General features: G+C 38.4%; 1 protein-coding gene across 1 annotated transcript in view; it reads right to left on the bottom strand.

The window, feature by feature from the left end:
- TMC1 (transmembrane channel like 1) overlaps positions 1–21192 on the bottom strand; it is a 148210-nt gene that overhangs the window by 120813 nt on the left and 6205 nt on the right. Inside the window, exon 3 of the mRNA XM_054658138.2 lies at positions 15469–15594. Coding sequence (XP_054514113.1) covers positions 15469–15494 — 26 coding nt within the window. The 5' untranslated portion in view covers positions 15495–15594. The remainder of the gene's footprint in view (positions 1–15468; positions 15595–21192) is intronic.

Genomic DNA, 21192 nt, shown 5'->3' with positions numbered 1-21192 from the left:
AACAAAACAGACTTTAAACCAACAAACATCAAAAAAAGACAAAGAAGAGCATTACATAATGGTAAAGGGATCAATGCAACAAGAAGAGCTAACTATCCTAAATATATATGCACCCAATACAGGAGCACCCAGATTCATAAAGCAAGTCCTTAGAGACCTACAAAGAGGCTTAGACCCTCACACAATAATAGTATGAGACTTTAACACCCCACTGTCAATATTAGACAGATCAACGAGACAGAAAATTAACATGGATATCCAGGACTTAAACTTAGCTCTGGACCAAGCAGACCTAATGGATATCTAAAGAACTCTCCACCCGAAATAAACAGAATATACACTCTTCTCAGCACCACATTGCACTTATTCTAAAATTGACCACGTAATTGGAAGTAAAACACTCCTCAGCAAATGCAAAAGAATGGAAATCATAACAGTCTCTCAGACCACAGTGCAATCAAATTAGAACTCAGGATTAAGAAACTCACCCAAAACTTCACAACTACATCGAAACTGAACAACCTGTTCCTAAATGACTACTGGGTAAATAATGAAATTAAGGCACAAATAAAGATGTTCTTTGAAGCCAATGAGAACAAAGAAACAATGTACCAGAATCTCTGGGACACATTTAAAGCAGTATGTTGAGGGAAATTTATAGCACTAAAAGCCCACAAGAGAAAGAAAGAAAGATCTAAAATCGACACCCTAAAATCACAATTAAAAGAACTAGAGAAGCAAGAGCAAAAAAATTTGAAAGCTAACAGAAGGCAAGAAGTAACTAAGATCAGAGCAGAACTGAAGGAGACAGAGATACAAAAAGTCTTTCAAAAAAAAAATCAATGAATTCAGGAGCTGGCTTTTTTGAAAGATCAACAACTAGCCAGACTAATAAAGAAGAAAAGAGAGAAAAATCAAGTAGATGCAATAAAAAATGATAAAGGGTGTATCACCGCCGATCCCACAGAAATACAAACTACCATCAGAGAATACTATAAATACCTCTATGCAAATAAACTAGAAAATCTAGAAGAAATGGATAAGTTTCTAGCCACATACACCCTCCTAAAACTGAACCAGGAAGAAGTTGAATCCCTGACTAGACCAATAACAAGTTCTGAAATTGAGGCAGCAATTAATAGCCTACCAACCAAAAAGTCCAGGACCAGACAAATTCACAGATGAATTCTACCAGAGGTACTAAAAGGATCTGGTACCATTCCTTCTGAAACTATTCCAAACAATATAAAAAGAGGGAATCCTCCTTAACTTATTTTATGAGGCCAGCATCATCCTAATAGCAAAACCTGGCAGAGACACAACAAAAAAAGAAAATTTCAGGCCAATATCCCTGATGAACATCAATGCAAAGATCTTCAATAAAATACTGGCAAACTGAATCCAGTAGCATATCAAAAAGCTTATCCAACATGATCAAGCTGGCTTCATCCTGGGGATGCAAGGCTGGTTCAACATATGCAAATCAATAAATGTAATCCATCACATAAACAGAACCAATCACAAAAACCACATGATTATCTCAATAGATGCAGAAAAGGCCTTCGACAAAATTCAACAGCCCTTCATGCTAAAAACTCTCAATAAACTAGGTATTGAAGGAATGTATCTCAAAATAATAAGAGCTATTTATGACAAATCCACAGCCAATATCATACTGAATGGGCAAAAACTGGAAGCATAAGCATTCCCTTTGAAAACCAGCACAAGACAAGGATGTCTTCTCTCACCACTCCTATTCAACATAGTATTGGAAGTTCTGGCCAGGGCAATCAGGCAAGAGAAAGGAATAAAGGGTATTCAATTAGGAAAAGAGGAAGTCACATTGTCTCTGTTTGCAGATGACATGATTATATATTTAGAAAACCCCATTGTCTCAGCCCAAAATCTCCTTAAGCTGATTAGCAACTTCAACAAAGTCTCAGGATACAAAATCAATGTACAAAAATCACAAGTATTCCTATATATCAAAAACAGACAAACAGAGAGCCAAATCATGAGTGAACTCCCATTCACAATTGCTACGAAGTGAATAAAATACCTAGGAATCTAACTTACAAGGGATGTGAAGGACCTCTTCAAGGAGAACTACAAACCACTCCTCAAGGAAATAAGAGAGGACATAAACATGGAAAAACATTCCATGTTCATGGATAGGAAGAATCAATATCGTGAAAATGGCTATACTGCCCAAAGTAATTTGTAGGTTCAATGCTATCCCCATCAAACTACCATTGACTTTCTTCACAGACTTGGAAAAAACTACTTTACATTTCATAGGGAACCAAAAAATATCCCGCATAGCCAAGACAATCCTAAGCATAAAGAACAAAGCTGGAGGCATCACACTACCTGATTCAAACTTATACTACAAGGCTACAGTAGCAAAAACAGCATGGTACTGGTACCAAAACAGATATATAGGCCAATGGAACAGAACAGAGGCCTCAGAAATAACGCCATACATCTGCAACCATCTGATCTTTGACAAACCTGACAAAAACAAACAATGGGGAAATGATTCCCTATTCAATAAATGGTGTTGGAAAAACTGGCTAGCCATATGCAGAAAGCTGAAACTGGATTCCTTCCTTACACCTTATACAAAAATTAACTCAAGATGTATTAAAGACTTAAACCTAAAACCTAAAACCATAAAAACCCTAGAAGAAAACCTAGGCAATACCATTCAGGACATAGGCATGGGCAAAGACTTCATGACTAAAACACCAAAAGCAATGGCAACAAAAGCCAAAATTTACAAATGGGATCTAATTAAACTAAAGAACTTCTGCACAGGAAAAGAAACTATTATCAGAGTGGACAGGCAATCTACAGAATGGGAGAAAATATTTGCAATCTATCCATCTGACAAAGGGCTAATATCCAGAATCTACAAAGAACTTAAACAAATTTACAAGAAATATCAAACAACCCCATCAAAAAGTGGGCAAAGGACATGAACAGACATTTCTCAAAAGAAGACATTTATTCAGCCAACCAACATATGAAAAAAAGGCTCATCATCACTGGTTATTAGAGAAATGCAAATCAAAACCACAATGAGATACCATCTCACGCCAGTTAGAATGGTGATCATTAAAAAGTCAGGAAACAACAGGTGCTGGAGAGGATGTGGAGAAATAGGAATGCTTTTACACTGTTGGTGGGAGTCTAAAGTAGTTCAACCATTGTGGAAGACAGTGTGGCAATTCCTCAAGGATCTGAAACTAGAAATACCATTTGACCCAGCCATCCCATTACTGGGTATATACCCAAAGGATTATAAATCATTTTACTGTAAAGACACATGCACACGTATGTTTACTGCAGCACTATTCACAATAGCAAAGACTTGGAACCAACCCAAATGCCCATCAATGATAGACTGGATAAAGAAAATGTGGCACATATACACCATGGAATACTATGCAGCCATAAAAAAGGATGAGTTAATGTCTTTTGCAGGGACACGGATGAAGCTGAAAACCATCATTCTCAGCAAACTAACACAAGAACAGTAAACTAAACACCACATGTTCTCACTTATAAGTGGGAGTTGAACAATGAGAACACATGTACACACACTGTGGCCTGTTGGGGGATGCGGAGCTAGGGGAGGGATAGCATTAGGAGAAATACCCAATGTGGATGACGGGTTGACAGGTGCAGCAAACCACCATGGCATGTGTATACCTATGTAACAAACCTGCACATTCTGCACGTGTACCCCAGAATGTAAAGTATAATTTAAAAAAAAAGTATTCACCAACTAAGTATCTGCTGTCTTCAAGAGACTCAACTAACACATAAGGACTCACATAAAGTTGAGGTAAAAGGGTGGAAAATTACATTCTATGCAAATGGACACCAAAAGTGACCAGGGGTAGCTATTCTTATATCAGACAAAACAAACTTTAAAGCAACAGCAGTTAAAAAATACAAAGAGGGACACTAAATCATGATAAAAGGCTTTGTTCAACAGGAAAACATAATCCTAAATAAATATGCACCTAACACTGGAGCTCCCAAATTTATAAAACAATTACTACTAGACCTCAGAAATGAGATAGACAGCAACACAATAATAGTGGGGGACTTCAATACTCCACTGACAGCACTAGACAGGTCATCAAGACAGAAAGTCAACAAAGAAACAATGGATTAAAACTATACCCTAGAACAAATGGACCCAACAGATATTTACAGAATATTCTACCCAACAACCACAGAGTATACATTCCATTCATCAGTGCATGGAACTTTCTCCAAGATAAACCATATGACAGGCCAGAAAACAAGTTTCAATAAATTTAAGAAAACTGAAATTGTATCAAGTACTCTCTTAGACCACAGTGGAATAAAATTGGAAATCAAAAGAAATCCTCCAATCCATGCAAATACATGGAAATTAAAGTACATGCTCCTGAATGATTGTTGGGTCAACAATGAAATCAAGATGGAAATGAAAAAATTCTTTGAACTGAACAATAATAGTGACACAACCTATCAAAACTGCTGGGATACATCAAAGGTGGTGCTAAAAGTTCATAGCATTAAATGCCTACACCAAAAAGTCTGAAAGAGCACAAATAGACAACCTAAGGTAACACCTCAAGGAACTAGAAAAACAAACCAAACCCAAACAGTAGAAGAAAAGAAATAACAAAGATCAGAGCAGAACTAAACGAAATTGAAACAACAACAAAAATACAAAAGATAAATTGAACAAAAAACTGGTTCTTTGAAAAGATAAATAAAATTGATAGACGATTAGCAAGATTAACCAAGCAAAGAAGAGAGAAGATCCAAATAAGCTCTATTAGACATGAAATAGGAGATATTACAGCCAACACCACAGAAATACAAAAGATCACTCAAGGCTACTATGAACACCTTTATGCACATAAACTAGAAAACCTAGAAGAGATGAATAAATTCCTGCAAAGATACAATCCTCCTAGCTTAAATCAGGAGGATTTAGCTAGAATAAGAATTAGAAACCCTGAACAGACCAATAACAAGCAATGAAATTGAAATAGTAATTTAAAAATTACCAACAAAAAAAAGTCCAGGACCAGACAGATTCACAGCTGAATTCTATCAGACATTCAATCCTATTGACACTATTCCACAAGAAAGAGAATGAGGGAGTACTCCCTAAATCATTCTATGAAACCAGTATCACCCTAATACCAAAACCAGGAAAGAACAAAACAAAAAAAGAAAACCACAGACCAATATCCCTGATGAACATAGATGCAAAAATCCTTAACAAAATACTAGCTAACCAAATCCAACACCATATCAAAAAGATAATCCACTATGATCAAGTGAATTTCATACCATGGATGCAGGGATAGTTTGACATACACTTGTCAATAAATGTGACACACCACATAAACAGAATTAAAACAGAAATGACATGATCATCTCAATAGATGCAGCAAGAGAGGATCCCCCTCCCTCTGCATGGGGGTGTTTTTCTCTTCTTTCTTTTGCCTATTAAACTTTCTGCTCTTAAACACCCACCCCCCCCCAAAAAAAAAATAGACACAGAAAAAGCATTTGACAAAAACCAGCATCCCATTTTGATTAAAACCCTCAGCAAAATCGGCATACAAGGGACGTACCTCAATGTAATAAAAGCCATCTATGACAAACATACAGCCAACATAATACTGAACAGGGAAAAGTTGAAAGCATTCCCTCTGAGAACTGGAACAAGACGAGGATGCCCACTCTCACTACTATTCAACATAGTACTAGCCAGACCAATCAGACAAGAGAAAGAAATAAAGGGCATCCAGATTGGTAAAGAGGTGAAACTGTCACTGTTTGCTGATGATGTGATCATATACCCAGAAAACCCTAAAGACTCCTCCAAAAAGCTCCTGGAACTAATAAATGAATTCAGCAAAGTTTCAGGATACAAAATTAATGTACACAAATCAGTAGCTCTGCTGTTTACCAACAGTGACCAAGCTGAGAATCAAATCAACTGTTCAACCCCTTTTACAATAGCCACAGGAAAAAAAAAAAAAGTACTTGGGATTATACCTAACCAAGGAGGTGAAATACTTCTACAAGGAAAACTACAAAACATGGCTGAAATAAATCACAGATGACACAAACAAATGGAAATACATCCATGCTAATGTGGTTGGGTAGAATCAATATTGTGAAAATGACCATACTACCTAAAGTAATCTACAAATTCAATGCAATTCTCATCAAAATACCACCATCATTCTTCACAGAACTAGAAAAAAAATTCTAAAATTCATATGGAGCCAAAAAAGAGGCCACATAGCCAAATCAAGACTAAGTAAAAAGAACAAATCTGGAAGCATCCAATTACCTTCCTTCAAACTATACTATAAGGCTATGGTCACCAAAACAGCAGGCTACTGGTATAAAAATAGGCACATAGACCAATGGAATAGAATAGAGAACCCAGAAATAAATCCAAATACTTACAGCCAACTGATCTTTGACAAAGCAAACAAAAACATAATGTGGGGAAAAGACACCCTATTCATTCAACAAATGTTGCTGGGATAATTGGCTAGCCACATGCAGGAGAATAAAACTGGATCTTCATCTCTCACCTTATACAAAAATCAACTCAAAATGGATCAAGGATTTAAATCTAAGACTTGAAACTATAAAAATTCTGGAAGATAACATCAGAAAAAACCTTCTAGACATTGGCTTAGGCAAAGACCTCATGACCAAGAACCCCAAAGCAAATGCAACAAAAACAAAGATAAATAAGTGGGACTTAATTAAACTAAAGAGCTTCTGCACAGCAAAGGGAACAGTCAGCAGAGTAAACAGACAACCCACAGAGAGGGAGAAGGTCTTCACAATCTCTACATCTGACAAAGACTAATATCCAGAATCTACAAAGAACTCAAACAAATTAGCAAGAAAAATACAAACAGTCCTATCAAAAAGTGGGCTAAGGTCATGAATAGACAATTTTCAAAAGAAGATATACAAACGACCAAAAAACTTATGAAAAAATGCTCAACATCACTAATGATCAGGAAAATGGAAATCAAAACCACAATGTAATACCACCTTACACCTGCAAGAATGGCCATAATCAAAACATCAAAAAATAATAGATGTTGGCATGGATGTGGTGAAAAGGGAACACTTCTACACTGCTGGTGGGAATGTAAACTAGTACAACCAATATGGAAAACAGGGTGGAGATTCCTTAAAGAACTAAAAGTAGAACTACCATTTGACCCAGCAATCCCACTACAGGGTATCTACCCAGAGGAAAAGAAGTCATTAAACAAAAAGGATACTTACACATGCATGTTTATAGCAGCAGAATTCACAATTGCAAAAATATGAATCCAGACCAAATGTCCATCAGTCAATGAATGGATAAAGAAATTGTGGTATATATACATGATGGAATACTACTCAGCCATAAAAAGGAGTGAAATATTGGCATTTGGGCCTGGCATGGTGGCTTACGCCTGTAATCCCAGCACTTTGGGAGGCCAAGGTGGGCAGATCACCCGAAGTCAGGAGTTCAAGACCAGCCTGGCCAACATGGCAAAACCCCGTCTCTACTAAAAATACAAAAATTAGCTGGGTGTTTTGGCACATGCCTGTAATCCCAGCTACTCAGGAGGCTGAGGCAGGAAAATCGCTTGAACCTGGCAGGTAAAGGTTGCAGTGAGCCGAGATCACGCCACTGCACTACAGCCTGGGTGACAGAGCAAGATCCCATCTCAAAAAAAAAAAAAAAAAAAAAAAAGAAAGAAATATTGGCATTCACAGCAAACTGGATACAACTGGAGACTATTATTCTAAGTGAAGTAATTCAGGAATGGAAAACCAAATATCATATGTTCTCATTCGTAAGTGGGAGCTAAGCTATGAGGACGGAAATGCATAAGAATGATACAGTGGTCTTTGGGGACTCTGGGGAAAGGGTGGGATTGGGATGAGGGATAAAAGACTACAAATTGGGTTCAGTGTACACTGCTCAGGTGATGGGTGCACCAAAATCTAATAAATCACCACAGAAGAACTTACTCATTTAACCAAATACCACCTGTTCCCCAAGAACTTCCTCATTTAACCAAATACCACCTGTTCCCCAAAAACTTACGGAAATATAAAATTTAAAAAAGAAAATAATCCAGAATGGTTTGAGGGTATGTTGGTGGGTGTGTTCACACGCTTAAATGTCCTCTTGTATAGCATCTTTTATTCCTTCACAATGACAAATGAGAGAAAAACTAAAGTATAAACCATGATTCTTGCCTGTGAAAATCTTAAGCTCCAAGAAAACAGGAGAGAAAGGGTGAGAATGGAAGCCAAATAAATAGTTTTCCCAACAGCTCCATTAGAGGAAATCAACCATGGTCTGTTTTCACTTTCCTAAAAATGTATTCGTTCTCCCAACTAAAAAATAAAACAAAATAAAAAACAAACAAACAAATGAAAAGAAGTGTGAAAAGATCAAGGGAGATTGAGTAAGGAGGAATGTTACCTTAATGGCCAGCTGACAGTTTGAAGCACCTGTTTAAGTGTGAATGAAATCTGAGGATAACTTTCCTGGCTTTACTGGGTGTCTCATTAATAAATCACCAGGCCTAGCCAGCAAATGGACAACTCCCAGAAACAATAGGTCAGGGTACTACAAAGCTCAGAAATTAAAGTAGTCAGTATAATAGCTAAATAAACATTTTTGTTATCAAAATAAATCATTTTAAAATGGTGTCTATCTAAAAGCCAATTCCCTGCAAAAGTATACTTGGAGTGTTTCTGTATCCTAATTTGTAGACTCATGAAATGTTAGAACTGTCCCTTCTCCAAAATAAGTTTCTTTAAATATCCAGCTAAGTGGGTTTTTAAAACTGTTTTTTATTTTAATAGCCACAGAAGCATTCTTTCTTCCAATCAATGCTTTATATGGAAGTACACTGTGTAGAAGAGAGAAACCATAGGTCTGTTTTTGAAGCCGGCATTGTGGCCCAGTAGCTCTCCCTGCGACCTCTGCCTCCTTTGCCCTGATTTGATTTCACCAAACTGCTTGACTTTGGAGGATAGCAGTTTGAAGACCATGGTCCACAATCCAATTTATCTGTTTTATAAATGAATAAATGGAGGTTCAAAGAGAAGTTATAGGAAGCACTTAGCTCAAAGTCCAAGTCTCAATTTTCAGTCTAAAACCTATTCTCCTGTAACAAAATAAGGTGGTTGCTTATTTAGGTTTAGTCATGAGCACTTTTAATCTACCACATATAATGTTCTGATACAGTTAAAAGTCTTAGGTTTCAAGACAAGTAATAAGTAGACCTGTTACTTTCTACCTGGGTATTTTATTTCACTTGTGGTGGCTGCTATCAGGTAAGTGCTGTCATCTCTTATAGGTAGGAAAGATCTAGTCATACAGCCTCTGAATTAAACCCATGAACAGCTTAAAAACAGATTATACTTTGTATTCTCATTAATGGATATTTTTAAATGATGTGATTAATAAAATATAGAAATTGACTTTCAAATAATTGGAAAATATGACACTGTTTCCCTTACCCCCCTCCAACTCCCTACACACACTCTTCTTCATTGTATAAATCATCTGTAGAGCTGAGTATTCTGTTTAGTGGAGCTTTCTGTCTCTCAGAATTGAAAACAGCAGCTTTCATTCTGACTATATATCAGCAATTTTTAGATCAAAAAATAAAAATATACATTTCTGGTCTGGGCCAGACACACCTGCCTTTCCACCAAGAGATTATCATTCCGTAGGTTTAAGGCTACAGGAATGTGTGAAATTGTATTGATATACAATAAAACATAGAATGAAAATCACAATTTCCACAATGATGATGAAAAGGAGATGGCTTCCTTTCAGCTGTATAGAGCCAATTCCGCTATCTTGAAAATGCTGAAGTCTAGCTCCTGAGCCATGTTTGAGGATTAATATGGATTCACAACCAATTCCTAGAGCTGCCTGCCTATGTAGCAACCACTTATATTAATCATCTTTTGACCCTAAGCCCTGAGTGTGCTCGGGTTCCTAATGGTAGATGCTCTTTAAAAATGTGGGAACTATCTCTGAGTCTCCCATAACACCCTCAGAACCATAAGTTGCCATTCCAGAGGCTTACTCTAAAATATATCCTAAAACCCTGACCCTGTCTAAAATATCTTTTAGAAGTTTCAAAACTTTCTCCAAGTCCAGAAGAAGAAGGCTTCGAACCCAGGCACAGATTCAAACCTGTGATCAAAACATCTCTTTCAGTTACACTGAGCCTAGTATCTTGGGTTTCACAGACTTAGCCAGGAGCAATGATGCAGGCTAATTTGGGGAATATTAATAACATAATCCTTAGAAACACGCTCTCAAAGTTAGATGTCTCTGAAAGAAATAAAGGGTAGAGGGAAAGCTGCCTCACTCCCAAGCATAGGTGGCATTGGGGTAGAGAAACATTTACCTGCACGTTCTGTGAAGTACTGACCACTTGTTCTAATAATGTAGTTGGAATCTGGTGGGGAGAAGCTCAATAGAGCATTCAAAAAAAGCTCAATAGAGCATTCAAAGAGAGATAAGTCAGGCACTTAAGTACCAACAACTTCATCACAGAGACTGAAACCAAAAGAATTAGGCTGGCCCCGGCCATGGCACCAGCTGGAACCCATAGGTGTGGCCACAAGGCAGAAACCACTTCTGGCCATGGAAAATCATCACCAGACTGTGAGCCTTGCTGACATGTGAGAAGCCACAGTTGTTTCTTTTCTGGGACTAAATTTGTGCTTCCATTCTGTGAGCTGACTTTGGCTTTGAAGATCTGAATCACCGTCTTGGTAACATGCCTAGCTTGTTCCCCAGCTGCACTGGTAGGAGGCAGCAAATCTGAATGTCTACAGGGTCCAGCCAAGTAGCATAAACAAGTAATATGGATTGTTTGAGAATGGTGCAAATTGAAAAAGGAATGCCCCATTAATAGAGGCCAGGTGCTTAGTCCTAGCTGTTACTGTGATGGAAGAATGTAGGACCAAATCTTCCACTTGTTCATGAAAAACTGAACATCTGAATATTTTACTCCCACTTTTAAAAGATTGAGGCTGGGTGCAGTGGCTCATGCCTATAATCTCAGCACTTTGGGAGGCTGAGGTAGGAAGATGGCTTGAGGCCAGGAGTTCGAGATCAGCCTGGGCAACACAGTAAGACCCCATCCCTACACAAAAAGAAAAAATTAGCCAAACATGGTAGTGTGCACATATAGTCCCAGGTACTTGGTAGACTGAGGCAGAAGGATCCCTTGCTCCCAGGAGATTGAGGCTGCAGTGAGCTAAGATAGCACCACTGCACTCCAGCATGGGCAACAGAGTTAAGACCCTGTCTCTAGAAAAAAAAAGTAATTTAAATTTTTAAAAATATTGAAAAAAATTATGATAAAGAAAATCGTCTCCCTCCCTCTCCCTCTCCCTCTCCCAGTCTCCCAGTCTCCCTCTCTTTCCACGGTCTCCCTCTGATGCCGAGCCGAAGCTGGACTGTGCTGCTGCCATCTCGGCTCACTGCAACCTCCCTGCCTGATTCTCCTGCCTCAGCCTGCCCAGTGCCTGCGATTGCGGGCGCGCGCCGCCACGCCTGACTGGTTTTCGTATTTTTTTGGTGGAGACGGGGTTTCGCTGTGTTGGCCGGGCTGGTCTCCAGCTCCTAACCGCGAGTGATCTGCCAGCCTCCTCCTCCCAAGGTGCCAGGATTGCAGACGGAGTCTTGTTCACTCAGTGCTCAATGGTGCCCAGGCTGGAGTGCAGTGGCGTGATCTCCGCTCACTACAACCTCCACCTCCCAGCCGCCTGCCTTGGCCTCCCAAAGTGCCGAGATTGCAGCCTCTGCCCGGCCGCCACCCCGTCTGGGAAGTGAGGAGCGTCTCTGCCTGGCCGCCCATCGTCTGGGACGTGAGGAGCCCCTCTGCCTGGCTGCCCAGTCTGGAAAGTGAGGAGCGTCTCCGTCCGGTCGCCCATCGTCTGAGATGTGGGGAGCGCCTCTGCCCTGCCGCCCCGTCTGGGATGTGAGGAGCGCCTCTACCCGGCCGCGACCCCGTCTGGGAGGTGAGGAGCGTCTCTGCTCGGCCGCCCCGTCTGAGAAGTGAGGAGACCCTCCGCCTGGCAACCGCCCGTCTGAGAAGTGAGGAGCCCCTCCGCCCGGCAGCCGCCCCATCTGAGAAGTGAGGAGCCCCTCCGCCCGGCAGCAACCCCGTCTGGGAAGTGAGGAGCCTCTCCGCCCAGCAGCCACCCGGTCCGGGAGGGAGGTGGGGGTCAGCCCCCGCCAGGCCAGCCGCCCCGTCCAGGAGGGAGGTGGGGGGGTCAGCCCCTCGCCCGGCCAGCCGCCCCGTCCGGGAGGTGAGGGGCACCTCTGCCCGGCCGCCCCTACTGGGAAGTGAGGAGCCCCTCTGCCCGGCCACCACCCCGTCTGGGAGGTGTACCCAACAGCTCATTGAGAACAGGCCATGATGACAATGGCGGTTTTGTGGAATAGAAAGGGGGGAAAGGTGGGGAAAAGATTGAGAAATCGGATGGTTGCCGTGTCTGTGTAGAAAGAGGTAGACATGGGAGACTTTTCATTTTGTTCTGTACTAAGAAAAATTCTTATCCTGTTGATCTGTGACCTTACCCCCAACCCTGTGCTCTCTGAAACATGTGCTGTGTCCACTCAGGGTTAAATGGATTAAGGGCGGTGCAAGATGTGCTTTGTTAAACAGATGCTTGAAGGCAGCATGCTCGTTAAGAGTCATCACCACTCCCTAATCTCAAGTACCCAGGGACACAAACACTGCAGAAGGCCGCAGGGTCCTCTGCCTAGGAAAACCAGAGACCTTTGTTCACTTGTTTATCTGCTGACCTTCCCTCCACTATTGTCCTATGACCCTGCCAAATCCCCCTCTGCCAGAAACATCCAAGAATGATCAATAAAAATAAATAAATAAATAATGATTAAAACTGGTTCGAGAACAAGTAAAAAAAAAAAAAAAAAAGAAAAGAAAATCAATTTCATGGTTAAAATGGTGAATTTTGTATTGTATATATTGCCACGGTTAAAAAAATAAAAGAAAAAGAAACAAAACACATGTGGGCCAAATAAAAAAACCTATGTCTAGATTAGAGTCAGGTGCGGTCTCCTTATTGTCAGTGTCTGCTTTCGTACTAAGGGCTCGTATTGTCCTTCTTTCCAATGCTAATGCCTATCTCTCCCCATTGCTAAAATTTGCTTAACTCTTGGACTCCAGACCAAGGCCTGAGACCTTGAAATCTGCCACAGAACTATGGCTATGTTTTAGAAGATCTGAGAACGGTCTGGTCCTGGATTTTGCTAAATTGTCAAATGCCTTACTTCCTTCTGTTGCATCCTCAAAATCTTATTGTTTATCCAAACTGGTACCAATGTGTCACCATCCCACAAGGCTTCTGGGGTCTGATTGTGACTAGGTCTGCTCCCACCTAGACTTGCCAGGTCCCAAATTCTCTCCATCTCTCTTGTCACCCTTCAGGAATCGGGCATCAAGTCTGTTCTGAGATGAAGTAATAACTACAACTTAGGTTTCCCAGCTATGTGCCATGTTCTGGCAACATGTTTTACATAAATTATCTCATTTTATAATTCCAAAAACTCTGTCAATAAGGTACAATTTCATAAGGAACCTGAGTTGTGTAGAGAGACTACACAACTCGATCAAATGTGCACAGCTATTAAATGGAAGATCTGAGATCCTAACTCAAATCTGAAGCTGCTGTCTCCTCCACGATCCTGCACGAGAGATACGGGCAAAGACCAGGGGGGTATTTCTACACCTCCATGCAGTTGGAAAGGAAAGGTAGTCCTTGGAATTTTTATTCAATCATATATTTTGGAAGTTCACAATATTGCTCCAATTTTAAACTTTCTATATATAGTTATCTGAGGTTCCCAAGTTTGGGGACTTTATGGGTCATTAATATTTCAAATATATTTGAAAGGCCCACATAGGGTTGCCAAACTTCTATTTTGCCAGGTAAGAATATTTTTAAAACCTATAATTTAGCATCATTATCACTTCGCTAAATGAAAATTATTTTAATGTACAGACACATGAGAATGCATACACAAAATTTGTAGCTCTGTGGAACGTGGGATGCTGCTTGCCTTTGCCTTCATTTATGATGGATGTGTACATGAGCATGCAAAGGGAGTTCCCAGACTGCAATTTTGTGGTGTTGCAAAAGTTTTCTGGGAAAACCATTGCTTAGAACTTGGAAAACCTTACTCTACAAAACAAAACAAAAATACTATAAATGATGGCTACGCTTCAAGCGCACAGAGAAGATATAGAATATCTTTCTTTATTTTGGATGTGAGGTAACTAAGCCTTCAGGAGATTAAGCGATACCTTTAAATAGCATACAAGCTCTTGCAGAACCAAGACTAGAAGTGAATTATCCTGATAGCTATTTCAGTTCTTGTTTTCATCATCAGAGACAATAATACTATACTATCATTTTTACAGCATTACTAGTTAAATAGGCTTGTGAAGGGATAGTTTTTAAAACTTACTACTATTTATAAAAATGATTTATGGAAGAATGCAATCTTTGGCAAAACTAGGAGATGCAAACATGGCTGTTATCACAAACAGTTTCCCTTTTCCCTGCCCTTTCCTCCTCCCCCAACCACCAGGGCAGGGAAATATAGTGTGATCCTCAGGGGTGAATCTTCCCATCCCCCAGAATAGGATAATCATTTGACTTTTCATATGAAGAGTTTATAAATCTGTGTGCTCTGACTGCGTTTGCGTCCACATTAGCATCAACATAAGACTGAAATTGGGTCACTGACATGTTCGGGGAATAGCTATTAGCATAACCTTTAATTGGAATCCTATTTACTGTTCTGTTGGCCTAGCATCTTCTCTGTGCTTTAATGTAAGCTGTCACATGAAAAGTTCATTTGAGACCAGGGCCCTAAAGAGAAACAAGAGTGCGCAATCCACACAAACTTGTAAAATTCAAATATATTATCTCTTTCAAAGAGATGGTAACAAATGTATTAAGCTAAGGAAACTCCAGTTTAAGGAACAAATGATTAAAGATGACCAAAGAATTTAAAAGACTCTAAATAATTTCTCAGAGTTGCTTCCAATTTATAATCATTAGCCCAGTCTCTCTAGTGATAAGAAACAGATATATGTAAATATACATATATTTGGGTATATATGCAGAAATATGATATACATGTTTATGACTGTGACCATTATATATGAGTCATATATAAATGATATATATAGTATTACATATACTATATATACAGTGTATGTGTGTATATATATATATATATATATATATATATATATATACACATAGGGAATATTCAGAGGATTTAGAAAATCAATACCAGGGAAAGTGTTTCTACTTATAAAAGTGGCACCATACTTGAGAACTTCAATTTTCTTCTCCATCTTCCATGGTTTGCATTTGACAGTAGCAATTACTTGTCTTTTCTCATCTAACTCTGCCTTCAATCTTTCCAATTCCTCTTCATCAATTTCTTCTTCTTCTCTTTAAAAGTAAAAAAGAAACACCTTAATAAAGTTAAGCTTTGCTTGACTTTGGAACTTAAGGAAGGCAGGTATCAGATATTTAGCTCATTTTTAAAAAATGTAACCATATACAGTCAACATTAGGACCCATAAGCATGAGAACTCAAATCTGAACACTGATGCAGGATTACTGGAACTATTATAACTTTAAGCAGTAGTGTTTGCCTTCCTGAATCTGAATCTAAGCCATTCTGTTTTTTTCTTTTCTTTTCTTTTCTTTTTTTCGAGACGGAGTTTTGCTCTTGTCACCCAGGCTGTAGTGCAATGGTGCGATCTTGGCTCACTGCAACCTCTGCCTCCCAGGTTCAAGCAATCTACCTCAGCCTCCCGAGTAGCTGGGATTACAGGCGCCCACCACCTAGCCCGGCTAATTTTTATATTTTTAATAGAGATGGGATTTCACCATCTTGGCCAGGCTGATCTCGAACTCCTGACCTCAGGTGATCTGCCCACCTCGGCCTCCGAAAGTGCTGGGATTACAGGCATAAGCCGGGCTTTTTTTTTTTTTTTTTTTTTTTTTTTGAGACAGAGTCTCGTTCTGTTGCCCAGGCTGGAGTGCAGTGGGACAATCTCGGCTCACTGCAACCTCCGCCTCTCAGGTTCAAGCAATTCTCCTGCCTCAGGCTCCCCAGTAGCTGGGATTACAGGCATCTGCCATCTTGCCCGGCTAATTTTTGTATTTTTATTAGAGACAGAGTTTCACCACGTTGGCCAGGCTGGTCTTGAACTCCTGATCTCAGGTGATCCACCCACCCCGGCCTCCCAATGTGCTGGGATTACAGGCGTGAGCCACCGCACCTGCCCTAAGCAATTCTTTTATGTCTAGAGCCTCAAACTCTCTGAACTAGAAAATCTGTGGAAAGATTAATTACAGATATATCAAGATATTTCCCTCTCTTCTTTGTTCCCTTGAATACCTTCCCTCAATTCTACATTTCGTTTAAATATTTTATTTCTCAATAAGGATAATAAATTAGGGGTGAAGATGTCTTTGCCCTTAAAAATTTTGTTAGCCCTGTCTCAAGAGAAAGAAAGAAAGAAAAATTGAAATCGGGAAAAATAAAAATCTATTTCTCAAAGGTAACTTAATGTTATCTGTTAATTAAACTTATAACTTCATTTGGTAAAATTCACCTTGAAATATATTTGGTGGAAGTGAATCCTTTGAAGAGATCTTCAAAGGAATTTAGTTCCTACTGAGTATGAGATGTAGCTTTTCTTTTCTGTGTTCCTAGTACTACGAAAACACTATGCGGTCCAGAACTCAAAGGAAACAAAATCTAAACAAGAGCAACATAATTTTAAATCGAGGCATGCAATACCACATTGTAGAGATCAGCTTTTTGGTAATAGATTATTTCAGTTTTTAAGCTATTGTCCCAACTTCAAACACATCCTCCTACACTTTAATATTGTGGTGCTGGGGCTGGTATTTTGTGAGTCATATTTCTGCTTTGTTAGCTGGGCCAATATAGACTCTGACAATAGGGGATACTGAAGAGGGTCTCTGTCTTTCCTGTGGCTTCCTCTCTGCTTCATATTTGCTTTGTGGGGTGACACTTCCTCCTTAGCATCTCTTCTTCACTTCTGGAGCTGAGCGTCCTTGCCATACTGCAAGTGAATCCTTATCACCAATATTACCAACACTAGCAGAACCAGCTTCATCACCTCTCCCATAGAAACCAACACCACAGAGCATCAGCCCCTCTGCAGAGGCCTGAGTTTTAGCTCCTAGGGTCTTTCCTCTATGCTACAGTGTTTTCGTTTCAACCCTTTCCATTGTTGCTCCAGCCCTTGGGATGGTAGCTGCTTCCAGTAGTTACCGTCACTATGATACTTTAGTGTTCTCTTTTTACTTTTTCTGCAGTCTAATTAACATTTATACCTCCTAACAATTCACTTATTAAATTCTCTCTGTTCAATTAACTGTTGAAGTTTCTCCCCTCACTAGATATTGACCAATAACAAAAATGGTAATCCAATTCAGTATTACTCAGAAAAATAATTTATGACTAGACACAGTAGAAATAAGGCAAAAGCTGCTTTTTAAAGTTCTAGTTGAGGAAAAGGACATATCCACAGTTTTATAGTTCACCTTACAAAATGACTTTCAATCTCCTTTATTTGCCACCAATTTATAGTTTTTAATCATGCTATGATTACTGAAACAAAAATTCATATTAACCCTTTAAAATAACACTTCCTATCGACAGTTTGTTTTTTGGACAATTCAAACATTTTGCTTAGAATAATCATCATGGTTCAAGAGAACCAGGGAAGTACACTCTTCTAAGATACATCTCTGATAGCCACTGGGTTGTTTCTATTTTCATTATTTGGTGTTTATCATATAAAAGCCTATGATTCTGTGTAGCCATGGCATAAAATATTTCAGGATTTTTTTTACTCTATCTATATCCACAATTTTTTTTTTTAATTTGCCAATTAGAATGATATGTGGGTTAGTTTGTCTTAGGAGGTAAAGATGTGTTTTAATTAAAATGATCACAATTGTTTCCATGCAAACATAGGAATAACTTTAAATTACATAGATAGCAGTTTTATTGAAATATTTTCAGAAACTAGCAAAAATAAAATAAAACAGATGGCAAGAAATTATCAGTAATAAAGTCAATTAGAAAAAATCTTTATGATTAATAATTTAATTGCTTGATATGTTAAGCCTTTAACTTGCCAACCATTTCAAAATAATTCATGATATTTACATATAATTACCTTAAAGCTTTACACTACTGAACTTCCATTAAGAATCACATGTAAAACAGCATCTCTAATCCAACATCACCAAAGAATGAAAGAATTATCTATTTGATGTGTGGATTTGCCAGGTAACTAAACCTACAGGCCAACTTTCAGAGACCCTTTCATAGAAACAATTCTAATACTAATTAAATAGTTTATAAGTTCAGCTTGTCCAAATTTCAAGTCCTTTAAAAATCATATGAAATGTCTTTAATAATCCCTTTTCTAACTATCCCTGTGAGAACAGTTTTCACTTCTCTGAGACTCCAAGCTACTTTGTTTGTATTTCTCTGGGACACATATACTTTATTATGTCATAATAATTTGTATCTAAGTGGCCTATCCCTTACTATATTATGGACTTTTGAAGATTGCAAGATTGTGGGCAATTACATGTTCATATCCAAGTATCCCAAAGATATAAGCAAATTAGGTTGCACAAAAGTAGAGCTGGGTAAATAACTTATTGAATGAACATATGTATACAAAACTTTTCTGGATTGCTCAGGGTTATCATCATAAACCCAGTGCTCAAAGTACACTAAAATATAACAACTACCTCTGAGATTATTATGGTATGGAAAGACGTTTACTCCTGTACTAAATGATCCCAGATTGGTATATCTTTTAAGTCTCTGTTGTTAATTGTTTATTTCACCAGGAGGATCAGGCTGTGTTACAGGGTACAGTTGTTGACACGTAAGTTACCCTCAAATATGAAGGTAATTAAAATACTTTTCTAATCAGCATTACAGGAAACCTGCTTTTCTAGAATCACTCAAAGAAAGGGCTAATCATATTAAAAGGCATAGGCATGCCTCATCTAAATTTTCAGGCTAATCTGTGCAAGAATGGTTTTCTATCTTAAGTTTGATATATTTAAACAACAGTTGTTAGGAAGAAGAAGGCATAATATGCTGAATTTCTCACTGCTATGAATATATTACTTATCCACTTAAAACTGGGTCAGGAAAAGCCTGTAATATTACTGGAAATACTCCAAAATGTCTAACAAGGCAGTGTTTTTTTAACTGCCTCCAAAGATAGTTAGCATTACAACCTTGGTTTTAGTTGGTTTCAAATGTTGTGTCAATGCAAGGGAAATTCCCTGAGGCATTACTTGAATAGTTAAATAAAAAATACCCTGAATTAATTAACCTACATAAATGTGCCCTGATTTGCCTACTAATCTTTCTCAAAAATATTATCTAAGATTTTCTTTTAAAAAAAAGATGTTTATCTTCAAAATGAACAATAGAAAATAGACTCTAAAATAGAGAACAGAACTATCAATAATCACAACTAATTTCTGATACTATTTATAATAGATGCACAAATTGTCGCAGCAAAAATACAATTTGCAAAACCTATGGAGACAGTTGGGTTATGTGGAAGAGTGGGAGGTAAGGGATCTTGATTCTCAAGATCAAAATGAAAGTGAGGCCAGCTAGGAAGAGACACTGTCATAGCCACAGGATCCAGTTGCTTCACATGGCCCCATTTCCTAGAAGTTGAGCAGTTGCTATGAGGGCCATCAGCAGACGAAGAGAGCAGAGGAATTCCTGCCCAACTCATCTTTTTAAAAGGATTTTTTTGAGTAATAAATAGAGAGGAAAAGCAAATTTTGGAACACAACCTATATCATGCATACATCAATTGGAGATGTTTTCTCAATGAAATACCACTGTTGGAAAGCATAAGCTTTGCTAAATAGGAACTATTACTACATAATAATGGAACTAACAATCATAGTAATACATGGGACATAAAATGTGTTGCATTTTATTTTTGAAAGGAATAAAGCATAAAGAAACTTTAAAAGCAGATATAAATCAAAAATACTAGAGTCAAAATTTAAAAGCAAGTTTTGTCTTGGTATTCAAAAGGGAGAAAGGAAAAGCTGGGGAAGAGGAGGAGGAAAACTTAGACATGAAGTAGATGGTGTTATTCTTATTCTAAAAGAAACCATTTTTTGTTAATGCTAAGCTTCTCTACTTGACAAATTTTTCATTCAGTTGTTTTTAATGACAATCATTTATAAGGAATAACACAATAGTTAGAGCTATTGAGTATAGAAGTGTGTCATCTTGGGAGGACATCTTAGAAAGTTCCTCATGCTTCAAAGCCCTAGGAGTGTTTGGAGGAGATTCCACCACCTGATGGCGACTCGCATGGCCCTATTACCTGTGAGTTGTGGAACAGGTTGGCTGTTCTCTTGCATTCTTTCCAAGGAGTCTAGGTTTTCTCTTTAATTAGAGGTGTTTTACACGTACATTTTTCCTACCTGCCTGCTATCTGCAAATTTCCAAAAAGCAAAAAGAAGAAAAGTATTTTCTTGGATTTTTCCTAAACAGCATTTAATGCATTATTCTACACAAAGTCAGCATTTACTAAAATGTTTTCCTGGTGGAACTAAAAGATATTGAGTTGTATTAAAAAGAAAATGACAACCCAAATCCTCTGTAACAAGGGCTAGCACACTTTCTTTCTGTAAAGGGCCAAATAGTTAATATTTTAAGCTTTGAGTGAGATGTACAACTCTGTCCCATATTTGTCTTTGCTTTTTATTAATGACCCTTTAAAGCTGTAAAAACCATTCTTACCTCTTGGGCTGGATTTAGCCATAATTTTCCAACCCCTGCTCTGTAAGATAAAGTGATGTTTGCTCACTATTTAGGAGTTTCTACTTAACCTAGATAACAATGCATACAATTAGTGGGGAAATTTTAAAATCTTTAAATTAACTGTAATATGTCAATGACCTATGATAATTCAGATCCTTCATAAGAGAATT

Source organism: Pan troglodytes, chromosome 11, assembly GCF_028858775.2.
Source record: "Pan troglodytes isolate AG18354 chromosome 11, NHGRI_mPanTro3-v2.0_pri, whole genome shotgun sequence".
Classification (NCBI taxonomy): domain Eukaryota; kingdom Metazoa; phylum Chordata; class Mammalia; order Primates; family Hominidae; genus Pan; species Pan troglodytes.
This window is presented reverse-complemented; position numbering and strand designations above follow the sequence as displayed.